Source organism: Macroventuria anomochaeta (assembly GCF_010093625.1).
Source record: "Macroventuria anomochaeta strain CBS 525.71 unplaced genomic scaffold BU25scaffold_19, whole genome shotgun sequence".
Classification (NCBI taxonomy): domain Eukaryota; kingdom Fungi; phylum Ascomycota; class Dothideomycetes; order Pleosporales; family Didymellaceae; genus Macroventuria; species Macroventuria anomochaeta.
This window is the reverse complement of record NW_022985380.1, coordinates 278,166-302,390: the sequence shown is the minus strand read 5'-3', so window position 1 is coordinate 302,390 and position 24,225 is coordinate 278,166. Positions and strand designations below refer to the sequence as shown.

Sequence of the window (24,225 nt, the reverse complement as noted above, 5' to 3'; positions counted from 1 at the left end):
AGGTGCTAGGTGAAAAGGAGAAGCACGAGGCGGTTGCTTCTGAGGCAAGCCTCCACTCCCAAGTGGAGAGAAGCGAAATGACAAGGGTGCGGCCCAATAATGCGACGATCGTCTTGGGAGCCAGTGCCACTGCTCTGCAACGTGTGGCTCCTACCTTGTGCACGTACTGGAGATTGTTCTTCGTTCTTGCACCGATACCTTGCCCGCCAGCACATCCTCTACCAAATTGTCTGGCTGCCTTGATACACACACCTTGTGGTACATCCAATTGGTCAGGATTCGCTGATGCGTTGTCCTGGTCGCGTCACTCACCGCGAATCATTGCATTCTGCGCCCGGCGAATGTAGAACATCTACTGAACGCCACATCCAGGCACATCTTCTTCTTGTGCAACGCTCATAACACAAGATTCTGGTCATCGGCGACGGTCTCACGAAAAGCAGACCTCGCCTGGCTGATCTGCTGGGCGCTGCCCCTGAGATGCTGATAGCCGTTTATTTAAGCTCTGGTGGACCACCTTGCGGGCCGAACGACTGTGCATGAATGCTGGTTCCACTCATATCTCCATGCTATCAAGCGCAAGCAAGGATCGCCTGCCAGCGTGGCATCGTCGCCCCAGCTTGATCGGCTCCAGAATAGACACATGCCTGCGTCTGAAGGCAGCAATCTCAGCTTTGAACTGCAAAAACAATTGTCGCGTCCTGTCGTAGTCTTCAAGCCACAGTCTTGCAATTTCCGAGTCGTGTATTGAAGCAAAAGCAAAAGAAGCAGCCCTCGAAGCTTAAGTCAAGCCAAGACCGTGAGCGGTCCTTGTCTCGAAGAATACCTCTCAAGCTCACACGCGTGCAAACATCAATTGAGGACTGTTTGCAAGATCGTTCGCAGAATCTTAGGGAAGGATCAAGGGACGCGCGAAAAAAGTCACGTGCTAGCGCGTTTTGCGCTAAATTAGCTCGCTGCTTCATATTGGGCTTGGACCCTGCTGCGCTTGCCCTGACTTGACGTGAAACTGTACCACCACATCACACACACCCAGATATTCCGCGAGCCGCTTTTCGACCACTAGTCCTTGGTTTAATCGGACAGTCGCCATTCCAAGGGGTCACATGTGATATCCGGGAACAGTCAATAACTTCGACACGTAACCACTCATAAACAAATAACATTCTCGATGCCGGCCGAAACAGCATGCCCAATATCTGGCGTCGACCGGGCCCTTTCGTCATACATCAACTCCCGTGATGACACACTAAGGATTAGACGTACACTCTCGCGCTATCTCACTTCCAGCCTCCGGCCAGTGAGCCATGCAACCCAAACCCAGCACGTAAATCACGAATGCCCTCAAAGCGTTTCAGCTACCAGCACAAATCCACCCGGCCTGAAGGATTCACGCATAGCTTATCTGCATGCCCTACGGGCGAAGACTCAAGCCGAAACCAAGCATCGCGAGCTCCAAGCATCACTGGAAGATCTCCGGAACCGCCATATCGACGAGAATCCTACACTGCCGCAGCCAGATCATGACGACGAATCCACACGAGGCTACATCAACTTGCTTCGACAGCGCCGAAAGCTTGCAGAGCTGAATGTGGTTCAGGATTCCTTAGAGAAATTACTAAGTGCAAAGCCACCCAACCAACATCATGACCCAAGGGACCACGTGCAAGAGGTTATCGGAGAGCAACCGGACCTTCCAGCGGAGAGGCTGGAACAGATTGCTCAGCCTGAGGACAACCAAAACTCGATATTCAAGCTCAAGCAAGAAGTATTGGAAGCAAGGAGCCGTATGGATCGAGCAAACATCGCTAGGAAGCAAGCCAACAGTGTAGTCCGAGATCAGCCTGGACTCCAAGACCAAGTGCGCGCCCTTGAAAGAGCACGGAATGAGATTGTCGAATGGATACAAGGCGAGTTGGCCAAGATGGAGGAAGACTCAGTGTTTCTCGAGGATGCCTCACCCATCAAACGTTCAGTACAGGCAGATACTGCTGTTGACCTTGAGTCTGCGGAAGCACGCATTCGCGCTTCTTATGATCAGTATACCTCAGCTCGAGTTGGGCTGATAAGGTCTTATGGTAGCCTGAACGAGCCACTGCACGAGAACAGCAAAACAGAGTCTGATGATACCACGAAAGATTTATCTGAGAGTCGCAAAGACACAAAGCTTGTAAAGCCTATCACGAAGCTGCTACCTCATCTTCCTCTGCTTGCTCGTTCCGCCCAGAATGAGCGCTCGCTGCTGCAACAAGCTGTGTACCTCCAAAGTCAGCTTGCTGCTTCGGATCAGGAGCTTGAAGAAGCGCTACTGCGGTTGTCGGGCGAAAGTCATCTACTCCCGGCTGGATCGAAGAATGCTAGCGTGTGGGGCAAGGTCGCAACGGAAGTCGAATCCGCAACGGAGACGTTTGTGAAGGAACATCTGCAAGAAAGTCGCAAGGAAGTCAGTAGCATCAGCGCCATCGTTGATCTCTGCTCACTGCAAAGCAAGGTGCTGGCTTCTGTGTAGAAACGACCTCAATCACCTTAAGATATAACGTTCAGGTTATATTCAAAGTCTGTCATTTCTCTAGAGTGCTAGGACCCACAAGCAGAAATTCGCAGAGTACGCACTTGTGGAAGAGTCGTAAACGCATGGTGTGAGGCTAGCACAAGCGAACGCCTCGGCGGGGACGCCTGCATGAATCGATCATGCTGAGCTTAGCTGCCAACTTCAACTAGACACCCCGCACGACACCCTCTGTCGCGGTAGATCGTGAGTGATCAGTACGCATGTGCGGAAATATTGAAGGATTGAACTGAGTTTGTATTGGGTGAAGCTACGAACAGTATGTATATAGGTGGGTAGCTGTAAACAACGCTAGTGTGACGTGGTAGTCACTCTCATGGCAGATGAGGTACGACAGGCAGGAGCACCCTAAACCGTGACACCCTCACTTTGATCATTTCGTTACCACGCGTATATTGAACGTACAACCGCATGTCCTAACCGGACCGAATCGACTGCTGCGAGGGCCGCCCTCACTGCTCTGTGCACAGCCATTCTATGAGCCTTCCAAAGCACCCGATGACCGAAAATGATGACCACGATCCCATGCGAGCATGGTTCTCCACTACGCACATCGAACAAAAGCCTCTTTCAGAAACGAACATTCGAGACATAGCACAGATACTTATGCGAGGGAGCTCCAGAGGTTGCCGGAGGCTCTCCTCGTAATGCGTGGTCCGATATTTGGTCACTTGGCTGCATGTTCCTTGAGATGTGGACTGTACTAAGGCTGGAGACCATACACGCGCTAAGCGTTCACATGTCCAGCCATGGGACTTCGTCAAGTGCTTATTGCACTAACTTGCCAGGCGTTGACTTATAGGTCGAGCGGTTGAAAGGAATGCCGGGACCTACAGTGGACAAAGTACCAGCAACCTGGATCGAACATATACTACAGCACAATCGCTATGCCCGCTGACCCGCTCATACTCTGAGAGATCACATCTATGAGCATAGCGATGATTCAACTGCAGTCTTCGCTTTTTCGGGTCGATGCTGCTTGGATGAGGATGACACAGAGGAGAGTGTGTTGTCATCAGACTGGGAAGAGCTAGATTTCCCAGCCGGAGTTCCGCCTCGTGAGCATGTGTCTATAAAGGCCAAGACTGCGGCGATCGAACATCAAGACCATCATACAAGCCAGTCTTCTACGAGATTGCTAGTCGACTGCAGTTGAAAAGCATCGTCTGAGTAACCCCAGTACACATTGTAAGGACATCATAAGCATGACTGAAATCAACTCACCTACAAGCCAATGGTACGAACTCATGCCAGTACCGGTCAACACTCTCCATGCAGGCCGCGCACCAGTCACTGTACTTGAGGCACACCAACGTGATCTGCTCTCGGCTAGAAGTAAGATACATTTGGCTTTCGTGTTATCGAAGATACTCTGGCAGTTCTATGATTCGGACTGGATGCAGGCGAGGTGAGATCTTGGCGACGTTCTACTCTCACCGCACCAGGACGGCCGCGACGTTCTTGATGCCGAAGTACCGTCGCCAAATTTTAGAATCGATACCGCTAGCCTTGCACGAACTCAAACTCACTTTGGGCCGTCAAAGTCCACCAGGCTGATATAATATACATGTCGTTTGGCTGGGACTGCGAAGGTCTTGTTGAGAGGGGTGAAATCCCACGTGTCATTTCAGGGGCATCGTTCAATAGAGAGTAGGAAGTTTTGTTCTTTACTTCAGCTTCAAGTTGGGGAGGCGGCAAGTACAAGCTGTTTCCCGTAAGACACGCCGATGTCTTTTCGATAAGAGCTCTGTACTGAATGGGTCCACTGAATAGGCAGAAGGCTCCTCAGATAGTGCTGCCCAAAATCAACACTTGGTCGTATAGCTACTTCTGTTTACAAGCATTTTGTTGCTACCACATACTGGTGAGGGTTTGGCACACTGATGCTTCATAAGCCAAGTGCCGTTGCATACTCAAGGAATACATGATGGAGACGCAAATTTCTACAAAAGTCAAGCAAATGTACAAATGCTGTCATGAAGTGTTTATCAGCTTTTGTGAGAAAGATCTTGATTGATTACTGTTTGTTGCCATGAGAAGTGGGCCTGCGATGCTACGGTCCGCCGCAAACATCTCCGTGACGCGCCGATGTACCAAACCTGCACCGACGATTTGAGAGATACCCAAACGCCGCCGATGCTTTACGCTTTTATGCGCACCAGAACGCTCACTGCCCCTGAAAGGCGCCGGACCTACCGCAACGCCGACCGTGAACTTGGGATGATGAGAAGAACGGCCATGACGTATAGTTCCTGGTTATGACGGTGACATAAAAGAAGATCGTATAATCCAACGTGTTGTGACAATCATATCATGAGAAATGATAGCGTGCGCGTCGAAATGTACTTGTTATACCCATTAGTGCCAGGTAAGAAAAGGGGTGCAAAAGGCATATACCTCAAGGTGGCAAAAGACCTAAACCTCCTCCTCAGCCTCAGTCATAGCAGCGTCGTCTTCAAGCTTGAGCTCCTCAGCGGAGTCAGACTCGGCCTTGACGTTGGCTACTGAGCAGTTAGTCACACTTAATTCACGTCAGAACGGAGTCTACTTACAAGTCTCCTCCTCGGGCTCCTGCTTAGGCTTGGGCCTAGCAGGGCGACCCTTCTTCTTGGGTGAAGCGTCGCCGTCCTCGGGCTCCTGGTTGGCGCGCTTGCGATGAGTCTTCTTGGGTGTGTCCTCGCCGTCCTCGCCGGCCTCGTCCTTCTTCTTGCGCCCAGCAGCCTTCTTGGGAGTTGGCGGTGCGCTGCCGTCGCTGGGCATCATCAGCTTCTTCTTGATGTTCGCCCAGGCGTTGCTGGCAGAGCGGGGATTAGACATGCCCGCGAAAGCGGCGAGCTTCTCGTTGTCGATCTACGCCTATCAATGATATAGTCAGGAGGTGGGTAAAATAGAAGACAGACCTCAGGAGGGCCTGACTTGAGGGACTGCATGGCCCAGCCGAGAAGCTGGAGCTCACGCTCGGTGAACTTGGGGCCCTCTGCGGCAGCGCCGGGAACAGGAGACTTGGTAGTGTCGGACATGGTTACAGGTGGTAGAGTGAGGTATGAGGGAGATGGCTCGTAGGAAGATCTGGTGATGAGCTGGAGCAATCGCAAATGGTGTGTCGAAGAAGAACGGTGGGGCATCGACGGTATTTATGGATTGAGGGACAGACTAGCGCAACGATGCTGATGAACAGAGAGTGAAGGTGAATGCACTGAAATGCTACCAAATGGCGGCGAATGTCCGCTCGTTCTCCTCGTCTTCCATAGTCTCAGACTCAGATAGGACGTTAAACCAATCAATCAATCCGCTCGTTCCTGCTTTAGCTGCCCTCCGCGAAGATACGTGTTCTAGACCTTATCGTAGATCGCGACCGTCCAACGGAACATGACAGATTGTAGACGAATATGGGGCAGAGCAAACGGTTTGACGGCGACACCCATTTGTTATGGTGGGTCCTCAGTGAAACCTACGTCCACCACGTGCAAGTGACCGCGCTTGATTGAGGCAGTTGCCAGCTATCCATTCTGGGTTTTCTTCCTCTTAAGTGGTAAAGTCTCGAAGCTCGACTGAATATGCTCTTGGGCGTGTTGTGGCGCTCGTCATGCAGCGCAGCGGTTGTGCGCCCCATGCCTTGTGGGAGAGGAGCAGCGCTGGAAAAGTGTTAATGGTAGCCATAGAATTGATGCATCTACTCAGTGAACAGAACAACCGTCACTATAGACAATTGCCCAGGCGGCGTTCGTTATGTGGTTTTGCAGTTGGTGTATAGACGACGGTCTTGAGACGCCAGTGCGGTGTAAGTGAAGGCAACAAACAGCAAGCACGAATGGCGACAGCGTCCCAAAAGAGTAGGAGCTGTTGCCAACAGAGCCTTCACGCTCACTGCACTTCCCCTCGTATCAGTAAACTGTATGCGCATCAATTTTGACAATTCACGTTGAGAGTAGAAGAGGTGAGGTCAACCTCCACCTGACGCGAAACCGCAATGGGCGACTTCGTACTTGACTCGCGGACCACCACCGAACTCCCGACCTTGGAAGCATTAGGTACAGGAGCTCCTGCCGCCGCCAACCACGTCGCAGCACCCGTCCGAGCCATTGTCCCCAGATCCCCTCTTCAGACCACTTTCTTCGAGATAGTACCTTTCCACAAAATGGCTGACCCCATAGACAGCGCTCTGTAAGCATCTTCCCCTCCAATCATCACAAACAGCTCCACTAACATCGACCAGCGACCTCCTCCGGCGCCTCAACCCCAAGGATGTCAAGAAGAACGTCGAACACATTATCAGCCTAAACCCCGCGCTAGAAGAAGACCTTCTCGAATCCGTCGATATCCCGCTCACCGAGAAGAAGTGCTCGAAGACGAAGCGCGATTTCCTTTGCTGCGACTACAACCGCGATGGTGATAGCTGGAGGAGTCCGTGGAGCAACGAGTTCGAGCCGCCAATCGATGATGGCGTGACACCAAGTGAGAGAATTAGGAAGATGGAGATTAAGGCGAACGAGGCGTTTGACGTATATCGGGAGCTGTGGGTGCATCGTTGGTTTGCTAACCTAGGCATATGCTGACGAGGGCAGGTACTTTGAGGGCGGCATTTCAAGTGTCTACCTCTGGGACATGGATGATGGGTTCGCAGGCTGTGTTTTGCTCAAGAAGGGTGTGTCAATCCTGTCGTACTCTGCAAAGGGCCACGCTAACACGAACAGCCGTCAACCCCACACAACGCAGCTCTGGCAGCTGGGACAGCATCCACGTCTTCGACGCGCAGGACCGTGCCCGTACCGCCCATTACAAGTTGACCTCGACCGTCATTCTCTCCCTCGGCACCGACTCCGAAGCGCTCGGCGGTCTGGACCTGTCTGGTAACATGGTTCGCCAAGTGGAGGCTGACATGGCTGTTGAGGACGACACATCACACGTCGCAAACATTGGCAAGATGGTTGAGGATATGGAGCTGAAGATGCGTAACCTGCTGCAAGAGGTGTACTTCGGCAAGGCGAAGGATGTTGTGGGTGATCTCAGGAGCATCCCGCCGCTGAGCCAGACAAACAAGGATAGGGCGACACAAAGGGAGATGATTAACAGCATGGGCAGATAGACGTTCTCCAGCCATACTGATTTTGGGCTATGTCAAAGACGTAAGCCCCGCGCTAGGCTCTAGAATGCCATTGGCGAGTTCAAGGCCATACCTAAACTATTCGATTACGTACACTCAGACTCGAATTGTGATGTACTGATAGCCTTACAGGAATCATGTCTCGCCCATGGAATGACAATGAATCATGTGAGATAACCTTGTCTCTAGAGACCGCTGGCAGCGCAGCTTGAACAGTCGCAATCATCAGCTTCGCTCCACGTGCGGTCGTCATCCATACTCAAATTTGACACTACGTCGTAGGCGATACCACATCTAGCTTCCGAAAGCGCATCTGCGAGTTCAGCATCGAAAGGGGTAGCAGATTCGGGAATGACGATTTTCTAAGCTTTCTCTCGATCGCCGCGAGTTCTTCCCCATCGGTGTCAAATTCGCCGATTCCCCAGTCTGACAAGTTCAGAGACTTGATTTGATGGCTTCGCGTTGAGCAATCGAGCGTTGTCCGAGCCATAACTTTAGCCCTTTGTAGGTGGTGAAAGGGAATGTGTTGAGCTCGTAAACCAACAGGGCGGTCTCTGAATAGAGCTAGCAGTAAACTTGGTGCAGCCGCAACTAAGCATGTTTGTCTTGATATGATTGCATATACGTTGACGCTCCATTTTGGGAAAGCACGTACTTCCTGTTTAAAAAACAGCTGGATGGTGATATCTGAAGTTACAGTGTACTTGAAGATATACTTTGGGTCTCTGGTAGGATGCGAAGCAGAGGTGAGTTGGCGAAGGCGATCGTGCTACATGTCTCATTGGCGAACAAGCTCGGTGATCAGTACTCAGACTCACATATCCTGCAGGTATTCCGCTGTCTTTCTGCCGACGAGTGCCTTGCCACGCACACTGCGCTGATAGCGAATCACTAGAGCTTTGCGCTTGCGTACAAACCCTGCCTTGTTTGCAGCATCGGCACTGGCCTGCATCTTGTCCTGAGTACTTTGCGGAGAGTGGAAGCCATTGTGGCGGGACCACCGTACAGCGAAGTGTGGTCAGATGTGAGGTGAGTTGGAGAAAAGTGGGGGACGTGAATGGGTTACTCCTTCCTCAGACGCGTCCATGAGCGCGCTAACACGTGGAGACGCGACTTGGTTCAAACGATAAGCTTTAAAACAACCGCCGAAGTGTTGAAGATTTCTAGGGCCTACAAGACGGCGGCATGGAAGCTATCTTAACACGACGCCCGTGATAGATAGGGCAGTGAGATGTGAGGTGGAATTGGGACGTTTGAGGTGAGGAAGGTGGGAGAAAGTAGCTCCTTCTTCGAACAGGGCAGGCGCATTGACAACGGAACTGTCTCTGCACAAAGGATCTTCCCTTTTCACAGAGACTGAAGGTCCAAACGGTCCATGCTCAACGTCTCGGGGTGTAAACTGCGCATTCACTGACAGTATAAAGACGGTGGGTAGAAGATCAGGGTACAAAGCGAATCACTGCCCAGCAAAGGTCACCACAACGCGTTCTTTCGTACACGAAGTCTCAGGCTTCCGTTGGGTACCGCGGCGTCAAAAGCAGAATAACTCCGACTAAGCTTGCTGCACATGCTGCGCTTCCTGGCAAGAATCGATCAGGTATCGACGAACGTCGTGTTCCAGCCTCTGGACCGCAGCTTTGCCCTCGGTCAACCGTTCAAGATGCGACTCATCTTGAAGGTCAGCCACAGCAGCATCATTGTAAGCACCAGTCTATGCTCGACCATCAAAACTTTGGTAGCTTATACCGGTGGGGCTTAGGGCTTCTCAGAAGTCAGAAAACAGTGTGCAGCTCATGAGGGCGACTTACTTGGCCAGGGTCGTGACAGGTTTCCCCTTACGGTTCACCAGGACAGACCCCAACTCCTTGATCACGTATTCTAAAAGCCGTGTTGCGAATCTCTCTAGGGAAACCTCGACAGAGATGCGTTTCAAGCAAGGAAGTTCTGCACTCGCTCGTCCCAAGGCTCCCAGTCGGTACTACCCAAGACCTTGAAGCCTCGTAGTTCAGCTCTCCGTGAGGAGTAGTTGCACAGGTGGAACGTAAACTCGATGCGTCTCAAAGCCGCTTTCTGACATTCTGGCATAACAGAGATATAATCAGCAAGCACTGCAGGAGTCATAAGTTCGAATGTTGTGGCGCAGTACATTGAGAACAGCATCTCAGAGTACATCTGGCGACAAGTCGAGAGCAGTCTGTAATTTGCCCTGCCACTTTCGTCTCTGATCATGATGGAGTCTGAGAAACTTCTTGCGGGCTTGACATAGTAGTATACGCAAATGTCAAATTCGTTAAACATAAAGTCGTAGATTCAGGTGTGGATATCTCCAGGGAGGCGCAGTAGTGATGAGCTCGATGCATTGTCGATGGTACTGCAATATCTTGTCAGTTGACGAGCAAACAGACGCATTGCTGACTTACCGCTGAGTTGTCTTACTGGACGTGCCATTGCGCGGCGCCAGCTCTTGCCCCGAGAAGTGTCACTGTGCGGACATTTAGGAGTTCTTCAGAAGTGCAGGTAGTCAGGATTCCGGTTGTGTCATGGTGTTGGAAGTGTTGACAGGTTATTAGTGCGCTTTCTCTGGGCGCCTGCTCTTCACTTTTATTTCCACCTGGTTGCTATGCTGCCATACGGCTACATTACCTAACTTTTGATTCCGTGTAAAAAAAACTCGTATGTAGCACCTCACCCTCCAAAGTCGACTGCGGTCATGCACCGAACAAGCAGCACATCATCGCACAAGTGTAGCGTTATGGAGCTAGATCTGCCTCCGCAACCAAAATTTGTCTGCATCCAGTCAGACCGTGCCTCCTAACCTAATTTTTCTGGAATTGTAGCATGGGATTACTGAGTAGCGACTTGAATAAATCTCTGATTATCCTTGGACAAGAATCTCGCGAGTATATCCATCTCTTCCAGATTCAGATCGGAAAACACTTCGCACGTTGTATAGAAAGAGATGCGCTGCAAAGCAGACAACTCTCTGCAAATATGGAGAGAGGTTGCCACTCAGACCAAATCCTCGGATACTTCCCAATGACGTAACAGCACTGGGATATGTCGTCCAGACCGTGTAGGTATGTGGTGAACTTGATGGCATTGACCACGAGCTTCCTTCCCTGCGGCAGGACCCTGAGCCAATCGAACAGTACGACCATATTCTTGAACGCAAATGTTGCAGCCTCGCACCACAATACTAGGATCTCCTTGTGAATTTGACGGCACGTTCGAACGAGGTCAAACTGTTCTTTCGCTTCGTCTCCAATCATGATGAAGTCGTAGAAATGGAGGGGTGGCACCAATTGGTAATATGCGAAGACGGGGAAGTCCTCGAAAAAAACGTCTTAGACACGATTGTGGAATTCTGAGTGGAGCCGGAGGAAGGAAGAGTTGTTCGCATTCCATCTTGTCACACTGCTTCTATCTGCTCCCGCCTCCTGAAGACATTGTGCTATACCAACTTATGAGCCAGACAAATAACCGGCTCGGGATCAGGGGTATTCTCATCGGACGGTGTGATGCTTGCGGAATGAAGTGAGGTGGCAGAGAAGAAAAAGAGGTGTTCTGATAAAAGTCGGTCCCAGACCCTGGGGAGCACGTGGGAGACTGAAGCCCTTCTCACTTTACTCAACTTCGTTCTTACACCTAGGCCTAGAATCCTGAATAGATAATAGGAATGATGCTTATTCAAGGCTTACGTGCACTCAGTCAGTTGCCCTTTACACCACGCGCTGGCAGCCAATATGATGTCTGGAATGAATGGAGTGTACAATCGATGGTTTCTTGACGCATCAAGGACCTATGTCCTTGCTCTTATGCATCTTCAGGTCAGAAGACCGAAGCTGCGATTGATTTGTGGGCACAGATGTAGCCTCCTTCGTTGCTACACATTGTCAATGGCATAACGTCAACATGATAGGGTAGAGCCGATGAAACTTCGACAACGTCCAGGTGTCACCCTACAAGGGGTACAGCTTAGAATTCAACAATATTCGGAGACTGCTACCCATGTAAAGAGGCAGGGTTCAGAGGATGGATGACGAATGGACCTGCTTGTCGTCGATCGCAAGGCCATCAGGCTGCCTCTTCGGCTCAAGCAGCCCCTCGTAAGCATGCTGCTGAGTGATCGCCTCTTCCCACATCGGAGGTAAGATGTGCAACTTCACAAAGGACAAGACCAATTGCATGAGAATTCATTGTAACGACATCTCCGCATACCGATTACGCTTCCCGCAAGACTGATGCTCACTAATGCCGTTGTACAGCCAAATGACCAATTGGACGCAGCACAGCTGGGAAGTATCCTTCAATTGGGTACAGGCCTTTCATTTCTGTGGCCATGTTGAGATAGCTCGCTCGCTTCATTGTCGACATCATCATGTAACTCACCATTGTTGTGGGTACAGAGCTTCACAATTGGCGGACATAGCGGGCTTGGTGCAGGGTAAGCACTATCGAGCACTATCAACTATACACAGCAGGTGGGGAAGCTGAAGAGGTATAAAGCTAAAGTCCAGTAACTGCATTCTCCTCACTCAAGTTCCATCACTGCATCGTCTATACAACTCGAAACTTCGGTCTTCATTCACAATCCCAACACCGCTCACAATGGCCCACACCAACCGCCTCAACAACACGCACGTCCTCGTCTTTGGCGGGACATCAGGCATCGGCTACGCCATCGCCAACATGGCCCTCTCCAACGGTGCCCGCATAACAATCTCCGGCAGCGCCCAACCCAAAGTCGACACCAAAGTCTCGCAACTGCGCTCGCTTTACCCCGACATGCCCGCTGAGAACGTTGCCGGCTTTGCTTGCGACCTGTTCGACATCGCCAACCTCGAAGCCAATCTCACTGGTTTGTTTGACAAGGTCACGCAAGGCGGTAGCAAGAAGATTGATCATATTGCGTACACGGCCGGCGACTCGATTAGTCTTCCAGGTGTGAATGTTGTTACGCCGGAAGCGTTGCTGAAGGGGTTTAATGTCCGCCTCATCGCACCCAGTATTATCGCCAAACTCCTAACAACCGGGGAATACATGCCTCAAACCGTGAACTCATCATTCACACTGACTGGTGGGACAAACACGCACAAGCCCTTTCCCGGATGGACGTTTGTCGCCGCGGTAGGCGCATCTGCTGAAGGCCTCATACGTGGACTGGCAGTTGACTTGAATCCCATCCGCACGAACATCGTTATTCCTGGGGCGACTCAGTCGGAGTTGTTGCAACCTATGTTGGACCGGATGGGTGAGGAGGCGACAGCAAAGTGGAGACGGGAGAATAGTCTGACGGATACGCTTGGACAGCCGGAGGAGATTGCAGAGGCGTATGGATATCTTATGAAGGACAAGTTTGCCAATGGGAGCCAAGTCACGAGTGATGGGGGGAGACTGTTGGTTCCTGCTGGCCAGTGATGTAGATGCTAGATAGCCCTTCAGTGTGATAAACGCCCTCGTTTGTGTTGGTACAGTCTTGTCGACGCCTTCGGAGAAGTCTGTTATCTCGCTCTTACAATCAATCCATTTCCTGAATACTGCGCTCGCTCAGCTTCGGCTTTCGCGCTTCGGGTGTATCGAGGTCCGTTACTCTTCTAGTGAGCGCCATGTACTTGCCCATCAACTCATTCGTCACCTTCATGGTGTGATCGATGAAGAAGTGATTACCGCCCTACAGTAGTGATGGTCAGCAGTGTCCGTAATGTGAGCGGGCGCAGTGCAATCGCAGACGCAGTAGTCAAAAGCAATAAAACAGGGTACAAACATAACAATCCAAATCCTCCATAGTCGCGCCCAGAATCACTCAAAGCATCGCCAAAAGCATCGCCAAATCCACTCGCTGTTGCTGTCGTCCAACTTACTCCTTCATTACTCGTGTCCGCCTCTTGTACAGGCGTAGCTGCAATGACGGCTGCCCAGTCGATGGTGCGCCAGTCTATAAGTTCGGTTTCCTTGAGATTGTTTTGTAACGGTCCGGGCGGGCTGTCGGCATTCTCGATGTTTGGTGATGGTACGTTCAAGTATGGTTCGAGTCTGTGGATGAAGGGTCAAGTATAAGCAAAAGAACGTATCGGAACAAGATGGGCGTAGTGATCTAACCTGAGGTGGACAATTCTGTTCCATAAGTGCCGTACAAACTCGTCGAGCTTGTACCTGACCCAGCCACAGAAGCTCAAACGTTCGAGTAACGCATTTGCAGAGGCGATGTTGAACTCTGCGCATGCAAGAGACGATTGGTGTATAAACCAGGCGCTCTCTGCTGAGCCCTCAGCCGAGATGGCACCGATGGAGAGGATCCAAAGAAGCAGATCTGGACATGGTTGCCATTCAGCGCGCGTCGTGCAGTTAAGTGCGCTTTCGAGCCGCTTGCTGGCAACGAAGTGTAGAAGGTGAACGTCTGACGGTCGCTTCAGCGCTTCAGTCGTTCGTACGGTGTAGATGATCAATGCAACGCAAAGGGCACCTTCAAGAGGTGTAATGAGAGGCTCTTTTTCGCTGATCCATGCGAGCAGCAAGCACTCGAGTGAACAAGAGAAGTTTTGTATGTCCAGTGCGTCAAGTGGACTCTCTGGATCATCATACCAGGCATTTAGGTCAGCGGTGAGTATCAGTACGAGTTCCAGCAGCTCAGTAAGGGATTCCGTAAGTCCTGCATGTCGGCAAAGGCTAACGAGGTGTTGTGAGTGGTTTGGACTATAGCCTCGTGGATGATGAGGAAAGTTTGCTGTGCGAATATACGCTAACGTTGTGGGGTTGGGTGCGGCGAAAGCTGCGATGGCGTGAGCTGTAGTATGCCTGATGCTCAGTAAGCATTTGCCAACCCGCTTTGGGCCATCAGGCCAAGTGAGGTGTCACATACCAAAGGATAAAAGCTTGCAGAATGCGATTCGTGCCGACAGCCTTCAGGCCGCCCCGCAAATGCAACATCTCTTGCAAACCATTTAGATGCATCATAGCATTTGGCTGCTCGTCGAATGGTATCTCGTCTCTAAAATGGGGCATCATCAGACCTTCTTCCACAGTCAACAGGTTGAAAACAGCGCCGAGATTCGCATCCGAGAAACGAACAGCACGATCTTGTGTCGACAGAGCCTTGTTCACCGCTGAGATAGCTTTTGCGCGATGGCCAAGGATCGTTTTGACGGTGCCCTTACCAAAGACGAACATGTGCAGGGCAGCCGTGCTAAGCAAGCTGTGCATGAAGCCTTTGTTACTCAGTGCTGTATCAAACCATTCCGACTTCATCAGGGTGGACCTGCTTCGAATGTCAACTCCAATTATACCAGGAGCCATTTCATGGACAACTATACACTTGCAGTCAGCGCTGTTCATTTCACACGACCGCCGTGTTGGAACAAGGCTTTGACTCGCTCTCGCTTGAGCCTGTCATTACCCTGGGGTGCAGCGGCGCGCCAGGGATACTGGTTACGCACACTTAAAGACTGCAATGGGACTGTGTTTTGTGGAACAGAAAGGTAAGCTTACAGTGATCAAGAAGTTCTGATATCTCCTTGGTTATTTTGACGGCCGACGCCCCAAATGGATCGAGAACACCGTTGTTAGGCTCTCTCACAGACCCAGTACTTCTAAGTAAGATGCACTTCGGGCATAGTGTCTGACCATGTCGGACGACAAAGATCTTGCAATTCGAACAAATGCCTCGCTCGAACGCGCCAACATTTGTTTGTTCGAAGGCCGGGAAATAGCCGTTGCGACTGGGCTCGATAGTAGGGCTCGATGATGCTGTGTTTGGGGTTGATATTGATGTGGGTGTACCGGCACTCCCCGGACTTGCACTTTCTTGGGCTCGTTGCTTCGCGGCCTGCTTGCTCGTAGACCACGGACGCTCCCTCCTCGCCTTCTGCATGACGAATGAGCGAGCATTGCGTCGTCCTTGGCGGGATGTCTTTGCTTCAGACGCATCGACAAAAAGGAAGTCTCGTGGGATGGGCACAGTCGGTTGGGAGCGTTTTGGGGCATTGGCATTCTGCTCCTGGCCCTCCATCACACGTTTTCGGGAACAGAACCAGCAAGACGTTGTGTTGCTGACCTGATCTCGGGGGCGTTGGTGGTAGTGCAGCTCAGCAAGGCACACCTAAGCGTAAAATGCGAGCGATATTAGAGCCAAGACCTCGCAATTGATTCCCGCTCGCCACCATCATCATTCGAGTGCTCCTTGAACGGCGCCGGGTTGCAGCTGCCTCGTACTGAGATGTGCCTGGAGGTCATGGAGGGGCTGAAGCTGTGCAACTATCAAAGTCCGGATTAGCGCTAGGCTGCTGAAGCGAGCACGGAGCTGACAGGGTATTTGATACCGACCTCGCACCCTTTCTTTCGTCGGTATTCGCTCGTAGTCGTACCGGTCAAGTCTTTGTTGTACTGTGAAGTATCGTACAGAGATGTCAAAGGTATGGCAGGTTTGGCGGGTCACGGGTGTGTACGTAGCTGTTATTCAAGCTATACGGGCCTCATGCCGGATGTACACAAAAATAGTATCGTTCTTGACATGGCGTTCAACGGATCTGGGGATAGTGGAATGAGCGGTTGCTTCCAGACGTTCGACGTGCAGATTAATTGGGACGTGTCATCTTGATAACTTCGAGATTTGCTCGAGCTGTCGGACGCAATGCTGAAATCTTGTCTACTTGGTGTACTACATCCTCAGAGCGAGTGATTGGTGTGATTGGGCAACGTTAGACCGGCCAATGGTCAGAAACGTGAACTCCGAAATCAATGAACAAGACTTTGTCAGGTGTCGTTGATCCGCTGCATCGTCACGACTCGAGCTTGCTTCAAGCGGCACGTCCCTTTCATGCTGTCAAGGTGCAATCGCTGAAGTCGTGATGGTGCCTGCTGCATTGAGTTGCTGCAGGGGAGGACCACACCGTCCTGCGGCTGTTCGTCACACCCGGAAAGATTGACGATGTGTCGCAGTTCATTGTATCGCTACCACCGTAATCCGTATGCAGCATTGAATAAGGAGATGTCTCGAGGTTGACAATAGGCGGACGCGCAGACGTCGAATTATGTAAGGGGAAAAGAGGCTCCGGTCCGGTATCATTGGCAAGAGCACCTCGGCGGTCTCAAACGCGTCTCCCAGCGTTTCGAGGTCTGGCAACGTCGACATGACGGCTGGCGATGGTCTTGTAGAAGGTGAGTCGCGCAACACGGTCCTTCCTAGGGTGCATCGAAAATCCACAGTGGTGTTCGTATACTGACTGGGATTCTTACTCAGGCCTCTCGCACATCACCACCGAGCTGCTCCGCAGAGAGCTACAACGCCGACAAGATGAAGTTGAGAAGCCCGAATGCGGGTCGAAGGGCGGAAAGAAGCACTACAACACAGGCATCCATGTCTTCGCTCTAATTCTTATTCTTGCCTTGAGCACGGCAGGTGCGTGTGGTTGCGGTGGATATTGCCGGCGGCGGAACTGACCATGGACAGCTTGCTCCTTCCCCATCGTCGTCAAGCGATTCCCTGCAATCCCAGTGCCCTCGCGCTTCCTCTTCCTCTCGAGACACTTCGGCACTGGCGTGCTCATTGCGACAGCCTTCGTCCATCTTCTTCCTACCGCCTTTGAATCGCTCACTGACCCATGTCTTCCGCACTTTTGGAATCGCGGCTACCCGGCCATGCCGGGGCTCATAGCCATGACCGCCGTCTTTGTGGTTGTTGGCATTGAAATGTTCTTTGCCTCGAAAGGCGCTGGACATTCACATGCAGTCGACTATGACACCCTTGGTCACGACGATCACCTCGCGCACGCTCGGCCGAACCACAAGAGAAGTCACAGCTTTGGACGATACAGTGCTGGCGCCAACGGCAACGTACCAGGCATCGTGCTGCACGATGTCGAGTCGTCTGAACGTTCGGGCCTAATGGCAGGACGATCACCAGCCCTCTCACTTGTGTCTCCCACCACACCGACTGCGCCCAACGGTCATGCTGCGAGGCAAAGCATTGACAGTGATGATGACTCGGACCTCGAAATCAGCCCTGAAGAGCTCGCCAGACAACAAGAGGAGGAAGATCTGGAAGATGAATCTCAGCTGTTGTCAAACCCCCACGCACACAAGCGGACCCACGATCCTCGTAATTCTTCGCCAGAGACACCTGAGAAGACGGAAGCACAAAACAAGAAGCTGCTATTACAGTGTCTGCTTCTTGAAGCAGGCATTCTGTTTCACAGCGTCTTCATTGGCATGGCTTTGTCTGTAGCAACTGGGACTTCCTTCATCGTGCTGCTAGTGGCCATCTCGTTCCACCAGACTTTTGAAGGCTTTGCACTTGGATCACGAATCAGTGCAATTCGCTTTCCTGTTGGCTCTCCCAAGCCATGGCTCATGGCACTTGCGTACGGGACCACCACACCTGTTGGACAAGCAATCGGTCTTGCCATTCACACACTCTACGACCCGTTTAGCCAAACTGGCTTGCTAATGGTAGGCTTCATGAACGCCATCTCGAGCGGGCTGTTGTTGTTCGCTGGCCTTGTAGAGCTTCTTGCCGAGGATTTCTTGAGCGACGAAAGCTACATCACTCTGCAAGGCAAGCGACGGCTGCAAGCTTGCGGTAGTGTTGTAGCCGGAGCACTACTTATGGCATTAGTTGGCGCTTGGGCATAGATTCTGTTTGCTTCCATATATCAACTACATTCGAGGTCCCGCGGCTACTCCTATGCACATCACCCAACTGATCTTAATCGCACAAGTGTATCTATATCGTGCCTTCACCCACAAGCATCACACAGTGATGCCCGATGACTATCGTTTACTTTATAGATGGTGTAAGTCTCCAGAATCTCATCAAATCAAGTTACTCGACTACTTAGTCGACTCTGTGTAGTCGGCTCAAATCCCCTATGGCGCAATCGGTAGCGCGTCAGACTGTTAAACTATCACAGTCAACTGAGGCCTCACCACCCTCAGGTGATTGTGATAGCTGCCGTCTGGAGGTTCACAGTTCGAGCCTGTGTAGGGAAGATCTTTTTGCTAACCTCTCCCGCACCTGCAGTGTACGATATAGCCCTTTTCTAGGACAATGTAAGCTCTGTTTTGCATAGGCTACTTGCTACCACTTGCACTCTTCCTCTCGGCCTCGAGCTTCTTGCACCTAGCCACCAAATCACTAATATGCTTATCCCCACTCTCCTCACTCAACCCCAACAACGCTTCTTCTAGATTGAACAAGTACTCTCTATTCTCCCCACTCGGCCCTCTGCTCTGCAAAATCTTCCTCGCTAGTGCATTTGGATCTTGCGGGCCTAGGAACTGAGGGTTCTCGGGCAGGCCGATGTAGACTAGACACCTGATGGGCTTCGAGTCTGAGGCCGGATGGAAGGGTGTGAACTGTATGCTGTACCCGTTGATTTCGCGGATGTCGAGGTATTCGCGGACTTCGGGGACTTTGGCGGCGGGGATGTGGTAGGCGGCGCCCCAGACGCGCTCTGTGGGCTCATGCTATTCAGTCGTCAGGCTCTGTTCATGATGGCCTGGAAACGGACGAGTGCTCACGTGGTCTGATAGAGTGTCCCAGTGTGCGCGGTCGATGAGGGTCACTACGCGACCGGGTGCTTCGGGCGTGCCTCTGTGGTCCTCACTTTATGTTTTGTTAGATACACGTGTCTTGCGTGATTTGCTCAGAAAGTTGTACCTTGCCTGTAGGAGTATTTAGTTGTAGATGTCCATCGTCCTGCGCAGGTCGTCATACCTGCCAGAAGCGTCGAACGTAACCTTCGATGTAGCCGGGCACTCGTTGATCTACAACATACCGTCAGTCCGAATTTAAGGATTGAACTTCTGTGCATGCTGAAGTACCGAAGTGTGGCGGTGGCTTCCATATTAAGCTCCTAGACATACGTGAGATTCCGGCTCTTGTCGGTAGATCGAACTTGTCTCCTCACCCGTAGCCAAACAGCCAGAAGTCATCGTTACTGCCAAACTCTTCTATCTGTTTCTGATGGACCGCCATATTGGTGATGTCTAAGACATGTTTGAATCTCAAACATCGGATGTTGTCGGTCGATGACGTGGGGCAACAAACAGTGGGGCGTATGCAGGGCAAGTTGCGGATCAATTCCGATGGCGCGATTTGATGCCATTGAGATCTCTCAAGCCGCAAGGAGGATTGTTCCCCATCGGCTACTATGTATACAAGTCAAGGTGTACAGTATCTAGAGTACAAAACGTTACGAGCCACCTGCTGCCCTGCTCATGAAGAAATTCTTCAGCGGGCCCATGGCATCGACTGCCCTTAACCCCAAACTTCTTAATCCTACAACCGGCCCCGACTCAACGCTGTATAGTCGATGCAGCTTGTCGCAGACACCCAACATAGCGTTGTTCTCCGCGTAACGCTCGCTGTTGTAGCTCTCTAGTGCCAGAGTCGAACCAATGTCCTGGCCGGTCCGTACTGCGTGCGAAATCGTTCGCACTAAAGCTGCAGCATCTCCCTGACCTTGGTTCAGACCCTGGCCTGCGAGCGGGTGTATAGTGTGGGCTGCGTCGCCAACGAGGGCGACTCGCTCGCCGGTGTATGTGTCGGCGTGGCGCATGCGGAGAGGGAACCCCGCAACGGTGCCAGATTCGACGTCGGTGATGCGCATCGGTATCGCTCGTTCGTTGACGGGTGTATGCTTCTCTCGCCATGCCACCTCCTCTGCTTGCCCTGATTCGAGAGTGTGCAGGTACTCCAAATCGGTCGGCGACAGTCTGAACCCTGCGTTGACCATAGCAACAAAGTCTTCTGGCGACAGTGCCTTGAGTCTAGCAGCACGCTCTGGTGTTGTACTCCACACAAGTGTCGACTTGTTGCCAGGCAGAGGTAGCAATGCCAGAGGTCCTGAAGGCAGGAAGCGCTGGTATGCGATCTTGTGGTCCGGTCCACCCCAGCCCTGCCCTTCGATACTCAAGCTTGCTACTACGCCGAAGCGGTTGTAATCGAAACCCCGCGACTCAATGTCGGCGAACGTCCGGACAGGGCTGTTTGCACCATCTGCGCCTACGAGCAACCTCGCTGCGAGTGTCTTGCCATTCGATAATGTGAGGATGGGCCACGACGTGAAGTCCATCTGTTCCGTATCGGTGCCCAGCTCGATCGAGCTCACTTTGGTCGAGGTGAACATATCGACGCCCCCTAGTTCTTCCAACCGACTCAAGAGCATCGTGACGGTGTTCGTATTCTCGATCATGTAAGCGATTGTAGTCGGCTGTGCGGGATTTCGAGGCGAGAGAAGTGGGCGCGCTGTATCCCAATCGAAAGAAATGCGTGCATCTGTGACACCGTCCCATACTTGCATCTCCTGGTAGGGTTGTACTCGGGCTGCGTTCACACGTGACCATGCTCCAATCTCTATGTACATGTTAGATCGGCATTGCCATGCTCTCACGTTCTCTGGCGCACCTTGTAGGTTCCTCACAGAAGCCGGTGTCAAGGAGCTACACCTATTCGAGAAGCTGTCCAGGCTTGCATCTTTCGATAGCCTGTTCTTCTGAATGTTCTGGCCTTCAATCAGAGCGACCTTCAATCCTCTCGTCACTGGCGACGCCTTCAAGCCTGCCAACAAGCTCAGACCTGCCGGACCTCCACCTACGCAGACTACATCGTAGACTTCTGGTGCATTCGCAGAGCTCGAGGCAAACCTCCGGTCGAGGCGCACTCGCACGACGACCGGAGATCGCGAGTGAGATGCTCGAGGCGCTCTGAACAGTAATCGAGGGGGCATTACGATCTCAGGGTGCCCGTGGCATCGGCGGACGTGATCGATGAGGAAAGTCGAGGCCTCGGAGTGGTGGTGTCATGGTGAGCCGCGCATGTTTGCGTTGTTTGGCTGATGACATGAGATCCCGCTCATCGTCGAATCGGTTGGGTTCCGAGCGCGGCAAGAGCCACCGCACTAGACTCCTGCATCCTTCGAGACTTCCAACGTTCCTCGCCACATCATCACTTTTCTAACCCCTATCGAGCATCGAACATTTGACTATGGATCGTTGGGAAGGTGAACTTGCATCCTTTCAATCATTATTGAAGTCATCCAGAGCGATACTTTTGTCTGCGATGCCTATTTCGACCGATCAGGCCCACCTTGCAGCCTCACAAAGCCCGGTCTGCCAATGAGCCGTTCACCGTTATTTACAACCTCATTTCCCTATGGGCCCGACGTGTCAACTCTGCCCCCTGTTACGATGATACCAGCAGCTACGTCACAGGAGCCGTTGGGCCCTAAACGTCAGTTGCACCGGCAACATTCAGTTTCCCCTCCTCTTCCCCATGGATGCAACGGCCCAAAAGAGTTGGGATTGAGCTTATATCGTCGATGACGGCTGACCGAACCTCACCTTTGCAGAAGCACTGGATCTTCGATTGCACCTCCGGACAGCCGCTATCCAGTCAGTTTGACGTCGTTACCTTCCAATTCTTTCGAGGAGACTTACTTAGACCTCTGAAAGCACCTCCAAGCCTGCGAAGCGCTGTTCCGAGTATCTTCGACGCTCGAACTATTGCCGGGTAGATGTTGAAGCTTTGACCATGACGTGCGGATGTGCAAGCCGTGCTCTAAGATTGGGCAGACATCGGTATAAATGTTCTCCACTTGAACGTGTAAAGACCCCTGCAGCTTGAGTATCAATGTTTCTATACAGACTCAGCGTTGTTGCTTACCATCATGAGCCTCCCTGAACCCCCCTTAGTTATACCCTCAATCTCATCACTGTCCCTAAACGACCTTCCCATAGATCACCCTCGTTCAGTTCTAGGCAATCGAGGCATGTCACTACCACACGAGAGGAAGCGGCTACGAGCCTTTCGTCCACTAAGCCTGAAGCGACGCAAACTTTCACGAGAGTCTGTGGTCAGCTCTCAGCATCAAGACGACACATCACCAGATTCCGCAACATCGCCAGCGTCCAATGATGTCAAATGTCAAGCTACTGTGACAGTTGTTCCACAAGACCCCTTTCCGGAGGAACCAATCCGAAAGAGGGACCGCATTCAGCAATGGCTCGTTCAACAGGCACAACGTGTCGAACGACTCAAGCAGGAGGTCTTTCGGCATCGCGACTCGAAGTTCGATCGTCAGGATATTGAGAAAGAACTCAAACAGGCTACGCTGGACGCAAACGCTACGGTAGTGGGGCCCGACGGTGAAGAAGTATCCCAGCGTGTCATCAATCACTTCTTCACACTCTACCCAGCTGGTGGGAGTGACTGGTTGGACTCTAAGCGATGGGAACGTCACCTTGCAAAATGCTCGCAGATCAAGTGCGACCATTGTAAAGCTACCCAAAGACCAGGAGACAGGTCCCCTTCACCGTTGAAATCCTCACCGTTACAATCCTCACGATCAAGCTCACCCAAGAGCACAAAATCGCCCAAAGAACCGAAGTCGTCCGCAGACGGTTACTTCTCGAACCCATTCTGGCGGTCAAGATCCAGCAAACGAAGAGAGGAGAAGGGAAAGTCGCCAGCTCCAGATGAGCTAGGCGAGTGTACCACCAGCCCGCTCCACGAAGTGCTTCTCAGTCCTCGAACGCAACTTTCAGAGCGTCTACCAGATCGGCCCAGAAGAGCATCGCGACCACCTAAGGGTAGCATCGTGATCCGGGATGCTTATCAATATACGCAACGAAAGCCAGTTCGGTGTTCTATCATCTCATCGTCTCTCGACCCATCCCAGATTCCTATACCTGCGATCCCGGACCTGAAGCCTGCAGACTCGTCAGGCCTTGACCTGCACGATCTCGCTCATGTCACCGGCCATTCGTATGGTGGAAGTCCGCTCGAAGATGGACGACTGCCTTTTCCTTTGTGCCACAACTTCATCCCCCCACCGGCCCCTCTGCTCAGGCCAGAGCAGCGCATCACTCCCATTCCGGATACACTGCAGCTAGAGGAAGCCTCAAGAGTGTCTTCGAGTGGTAGACCAATCTTCGACATGTCACCTTTGGTATCCGCTAGCCCTGGCGCCACCAACGTCCAGCGAGGATTCCACCCTCCGCCTGCTGTACGAACCCCCTTCAGGCCTGTCTTTCCAGATGAAGAGTACACCATAGCCGACGTCCTCGGCGATGGTATCGAGATGCCCAGGCTCAGGAAGTGTGGCCCTGCTCCTGCTCCCGCTCCCGCCGCTGCTCCCGCCGTCCAGTTCCCGCCAACCCCTCCCGACTCAAGGCAAAACAGCACCTCATACCCATCCGGCGTCTCGTACACTACTTACGGCGACACGATCTCCCTGCCTGCGAAGCCAACGTCCGTTCCAGAGGGACCTGCGGATAGGGACTGGGATATGTGCGAGCTGTCGGATACTACTGGATCGTCGTTGCCTGACTGTCCCGTTTACGTGAATCCTCGCCAGGCTCGGGGCGAGTGGTGGGATGGAATGGCGGAGAGGTATGGGCCTGGTATGAACTATTGGCGCTGACGACGTGTCTGTTTATGGCGTTATGACGTTATGGATCATGGGTTATGACAATTGTGACGATAGAAACAATAGATAAAAAGTATGGATTATAGACTGGATTGAATACAACCCTTCCGAGAGACACAATGTTTGCG

At 52.1% G+C, this 24,225-nt stretch overlaps 9 protein-coding genes and 1 non-coding gene across 10 annotated transcripts; 6 read left to right on the top strand and 4 right to left on the bottom strand.

Annotated features, from left to right (window-relative positions):
- The first annotated feature begins 1,079 nt into the window (after window positions 1–1,079).
- On the top strand, window positions 1,080–2,644 carry BU25DRAFT_411385 (uncharacterized protein). Its single transcript, XM_033706541.1, has one exon. The coding sequence runs from the start codon at window positions 1,172–1,174 to the stop codon at window positions 2,507–2,509; it is 1,338 nt and encodes a 445-aa protein (XP_033561044.1). The 5' UTR covers window positions 1,080–1,171; the 3' UTR covers window positions 2,510–2,644.
- A 2,469-nt stretch (window positions 2,645–5,113) lies between these two features.
- On the bottom strand, window positions 5,114–5,589 carry BU25DRAFT_469914 (uncharacterized protein; the record flags this gene model as incomplete). Its single annotated transcript, XM_033710781.1, has 2 exons — window positions 5,114–5,419; window positions 5,470–5,589. The coding sequence occupies 2 exons, from the start codon at window positions 5,587–5,589 to the stop codon at window positions 5,114–5,116; spliced, it is 426 nt and encodes a 141-aa protein (XP_033561043.1).
- A 991-nt stretch (window positions 5,590–6,580) lies between these two features.
- BU25DRAFT_411383 (F-actin capping protein, beta subunit) lies at window positions 6,581–7,765 on the top strand. Its single transcript, XM_033706540.1, has 4 exons — window positions 6,581–6,733; window positions 6,786–7,085; window positions 7,135–7,214; window positions 7,264–7,765. The coding sequence occupies exons 1-4, from the start codon at window positions 6,708–6,710 to the stop codon at window positions 7,653–7,655; spliced, it is 798 nt and encodes a 265-aa protein (XP_033561042.1). The 5' UTR covers window positions 6,581–6,707; the 3' UTR covers window positions 7,656–7,765.
- Window positions 7,766–12,129: 4,364 nt separating this feature from the next.
- Window positions 12,130–13,344, top strand: BU25DRAFT_411382 (NAD(P)-binding protein). The gene has a single exon (XM_033706539.1). The coding sequence runs from the start codon at window positions 12,282–12,284 to the stop codon at window positions 13,089–13,091; it is 810 nt and encodes a 269-aa protein (XP_033561041.1). The 5' UTR covers window positions 12,130–12,281; the 3' UTR covers window positions 13,092–13,344.
- Window positions 13,214–15,781, bottom strand: BU25DRAFT_73789 (uncharacterized protein). Its single transcript, XM_033712066.1, has 4 exons — window positions 15,159–15,781; window positions 14,533–14,977; window positions 13,773–14,468; window positions 13,214–13,706 (listed from the first exon to the last, which is right to left on the bottom strand). Exons 1-4 carry the CDS (start codon window positions 15,676–15,678, stop codon window positions 13,337–13,339), a joined length of 2,031 nt encoding a protein of 676 aa, XP_033561040.1. The 5' UTR covers window positions 15,679–15,781; the 3' UTR covers window positions 13,214–13,336.
- Window positions 15,782–16,448: 667 nt separating this feature from the next.
- On the top strand, window positions 16,449–18,417 carry BU25DRAFT_73779 (Zinc/iron permease). The gene is made up of 3 exons (XM_033712065.1): window positions 16,449–16,826; window positions 16,909–17,067; window positions 17,119–18,417. The coding sequence occupies exons 1-3, from the start codon at window positions 16,799–16,801 to the stop codon at window positions 18,297–18,299; spliced, it is 1,368 nt and encodes a 455-aa protein (XP_033561039.1). The 5' UTR covers window positions 16,449–16,798; the 3' UTR covers window positions 18,300–18,417.
- Window positions 18,418–18,529: 112 nt separating this feature from the next.
- On the top strand, window positions 18,530–18,656 carry BU25DRAFT_t83. The gene has a single exon. It is a non-coding gene; the product is annotated as a tRNA-Asn (tRNA).
- An 81-nt stretch (window positions 18,657–18,737) lies between these two features.
- Window positions 18,738–19,644, bottom strand: BU25DRAFT_431863 (ChaC-like protein; the record flags this gene model as incomplete). The annotated part of the gene is made up of 5 exons (XM_033708682.1): window positions 18,738–19,133; window positions 19,188–19,268; window positions 19,384–19,433; window positions 19,491–19,522; window positions 19,577–19,644. The coding sequence occupies 5 exons, from the start codon at window positions 19,642–19,644 to the stop codon at window positions 18,738–18,740; spliced, it is 627 nt and encodes a 208-aa protein (XP_033561038.1).
- Window positions 19,594–21,494, bottom strand: BU25DRAFT_491776 (ubiquinone biosynthesis hydrox). Its single transcript, XM_033711593.1, has 2 exons — window positions 21,076–21,494; window positions 19,594–21,024 (listed from the first exon to the last, which is right to left on the bottom strand). Exons 1-2 carry the CDS (start codon window positions 21,395–21,397, stop codon window positions 19,862–19,864), a joined length of 1,485 nt encoding a protein of 494 aa, XP_033561037.1. The 5' UTR covers window positions 21,398–21,494; the 3' UTR covers window positions 19,594–19,861.
- Window positions 21,495–22,164: 670 nt separating this feature from the next.
- On the top strand, window positions 22,165–24,165 carry BU25DRAFT_73565 (uncharacterized protein). Its single transcript, XM_033712064.1, has one exon. It carries the CDS (start codon window positions 22,337–22,339, stop codon window positions 24,089–24,091), a length of 1,755 nt encoding a protein of 584 aa, XP_033561036.1. The 5' UTR covers window positions 22,165–22,336; the 3' UTR covers window positions 24,092–24,165.
- Window positions 24,166–24,225: the final 60 nt, after the last annotated feature.

Bases quoted from the DNA above. Each gene is read 5' to 3' on its own strand.
- BU25DRAFT_73789 (XM_033712066.1), bottom strand. From the start codon at position 15,678: ATGGAGGGCCAGGAGCAGAATGCCAATGCCCCAAAACGCTCCCAACCG. The intron at 14,978-15,158 runs GTAAGCTTACCT...GCAAGTGTATAG, and splicing joins ATCAGAACTTCTTGATCACT to TTGTCCATGAAATGGCTCCT. The intron at 14,469-14,532 runs GTATGTGACACC...ACTGAGCATCAG, and splicing joins CTGCAAGCTTTTATCCTTTG to GCATACTACAGCTCACGCCA.
- BU25DRAFT_411382 (XM_033706539.1), top strand. From the start codon at position 12,282: ATGGCCCACACCAACCGCCTCAACAACACGCACGTCCTCGTCTTTGGC.
- BU25DRAFT_411385 (XM_033706541.1), top strand. From the start codon at position 1,172: ATGCCGGCCGAAACAGCATGCCCAATATCTGGCGTCGACCGGGCCCTT.
- BU25DRAFT_491776 (XM_033711593.1), bottom strand. From the start codon at position 21,397: ATGCCCCCTCGATTACTGTTCAGAGCGCCTCGAGCATCTCACTCGCGA. The intron at 21,025-21,075 runs GTGCGCCAGAGA...ACATGTACATAG, and splicing joins TTCTGTGAGGAACCTACAAG to AGATTGGAGCATGGTCACGT.
- BU25DRAFT_73779 (XM_033712065.1), top strand. From the start codon at position 16,799: ATGACGGCTGGCGATGGTCTTGTAGAAG. The intron at 16,827-16,908 runs GTGAGTCGCGCA...ATTCTTACTCAG, and splicing joins TGGCGATGGTCTTGTAGAAG to GCCTCTCGCACATCACCACC. The intron at 17,068-17,118 runs GTGCGTGTGGTT...GACCATGGACAG, and splicing joins TCTTGCCTTGAGCACGGCAG to CTTGCTCCTTCCCCATCGTC.
- BU25DRAFT_73565 (XM_033712064.1), top strand. From the start codon at position 22,337: ATGAGCCTCCCTGAACCCCCCTTAGTTATACCCTCAATCTCATCACTG.
- BU25DRAFT_411383 (XM_033706540.1), top strand. From the start codon at position 6,708: ATGGCTGACCCCATAGACAGCGCTCT. The intron at 7,086-7,134 runs GTGGGTGCATCG...TGACGAGGGCAG, and splicing joins TTTGACGTATATCGGGAGCT to GTACTTTGAGGGCGGCATTT. The intron at 7,215-7,263 runs GTGTGTCAATCC...TAACACGAACAG, and splicing joins CTGTGTTTTGCTCAAGAAGG to CCGTCAACCCCACACAACGC.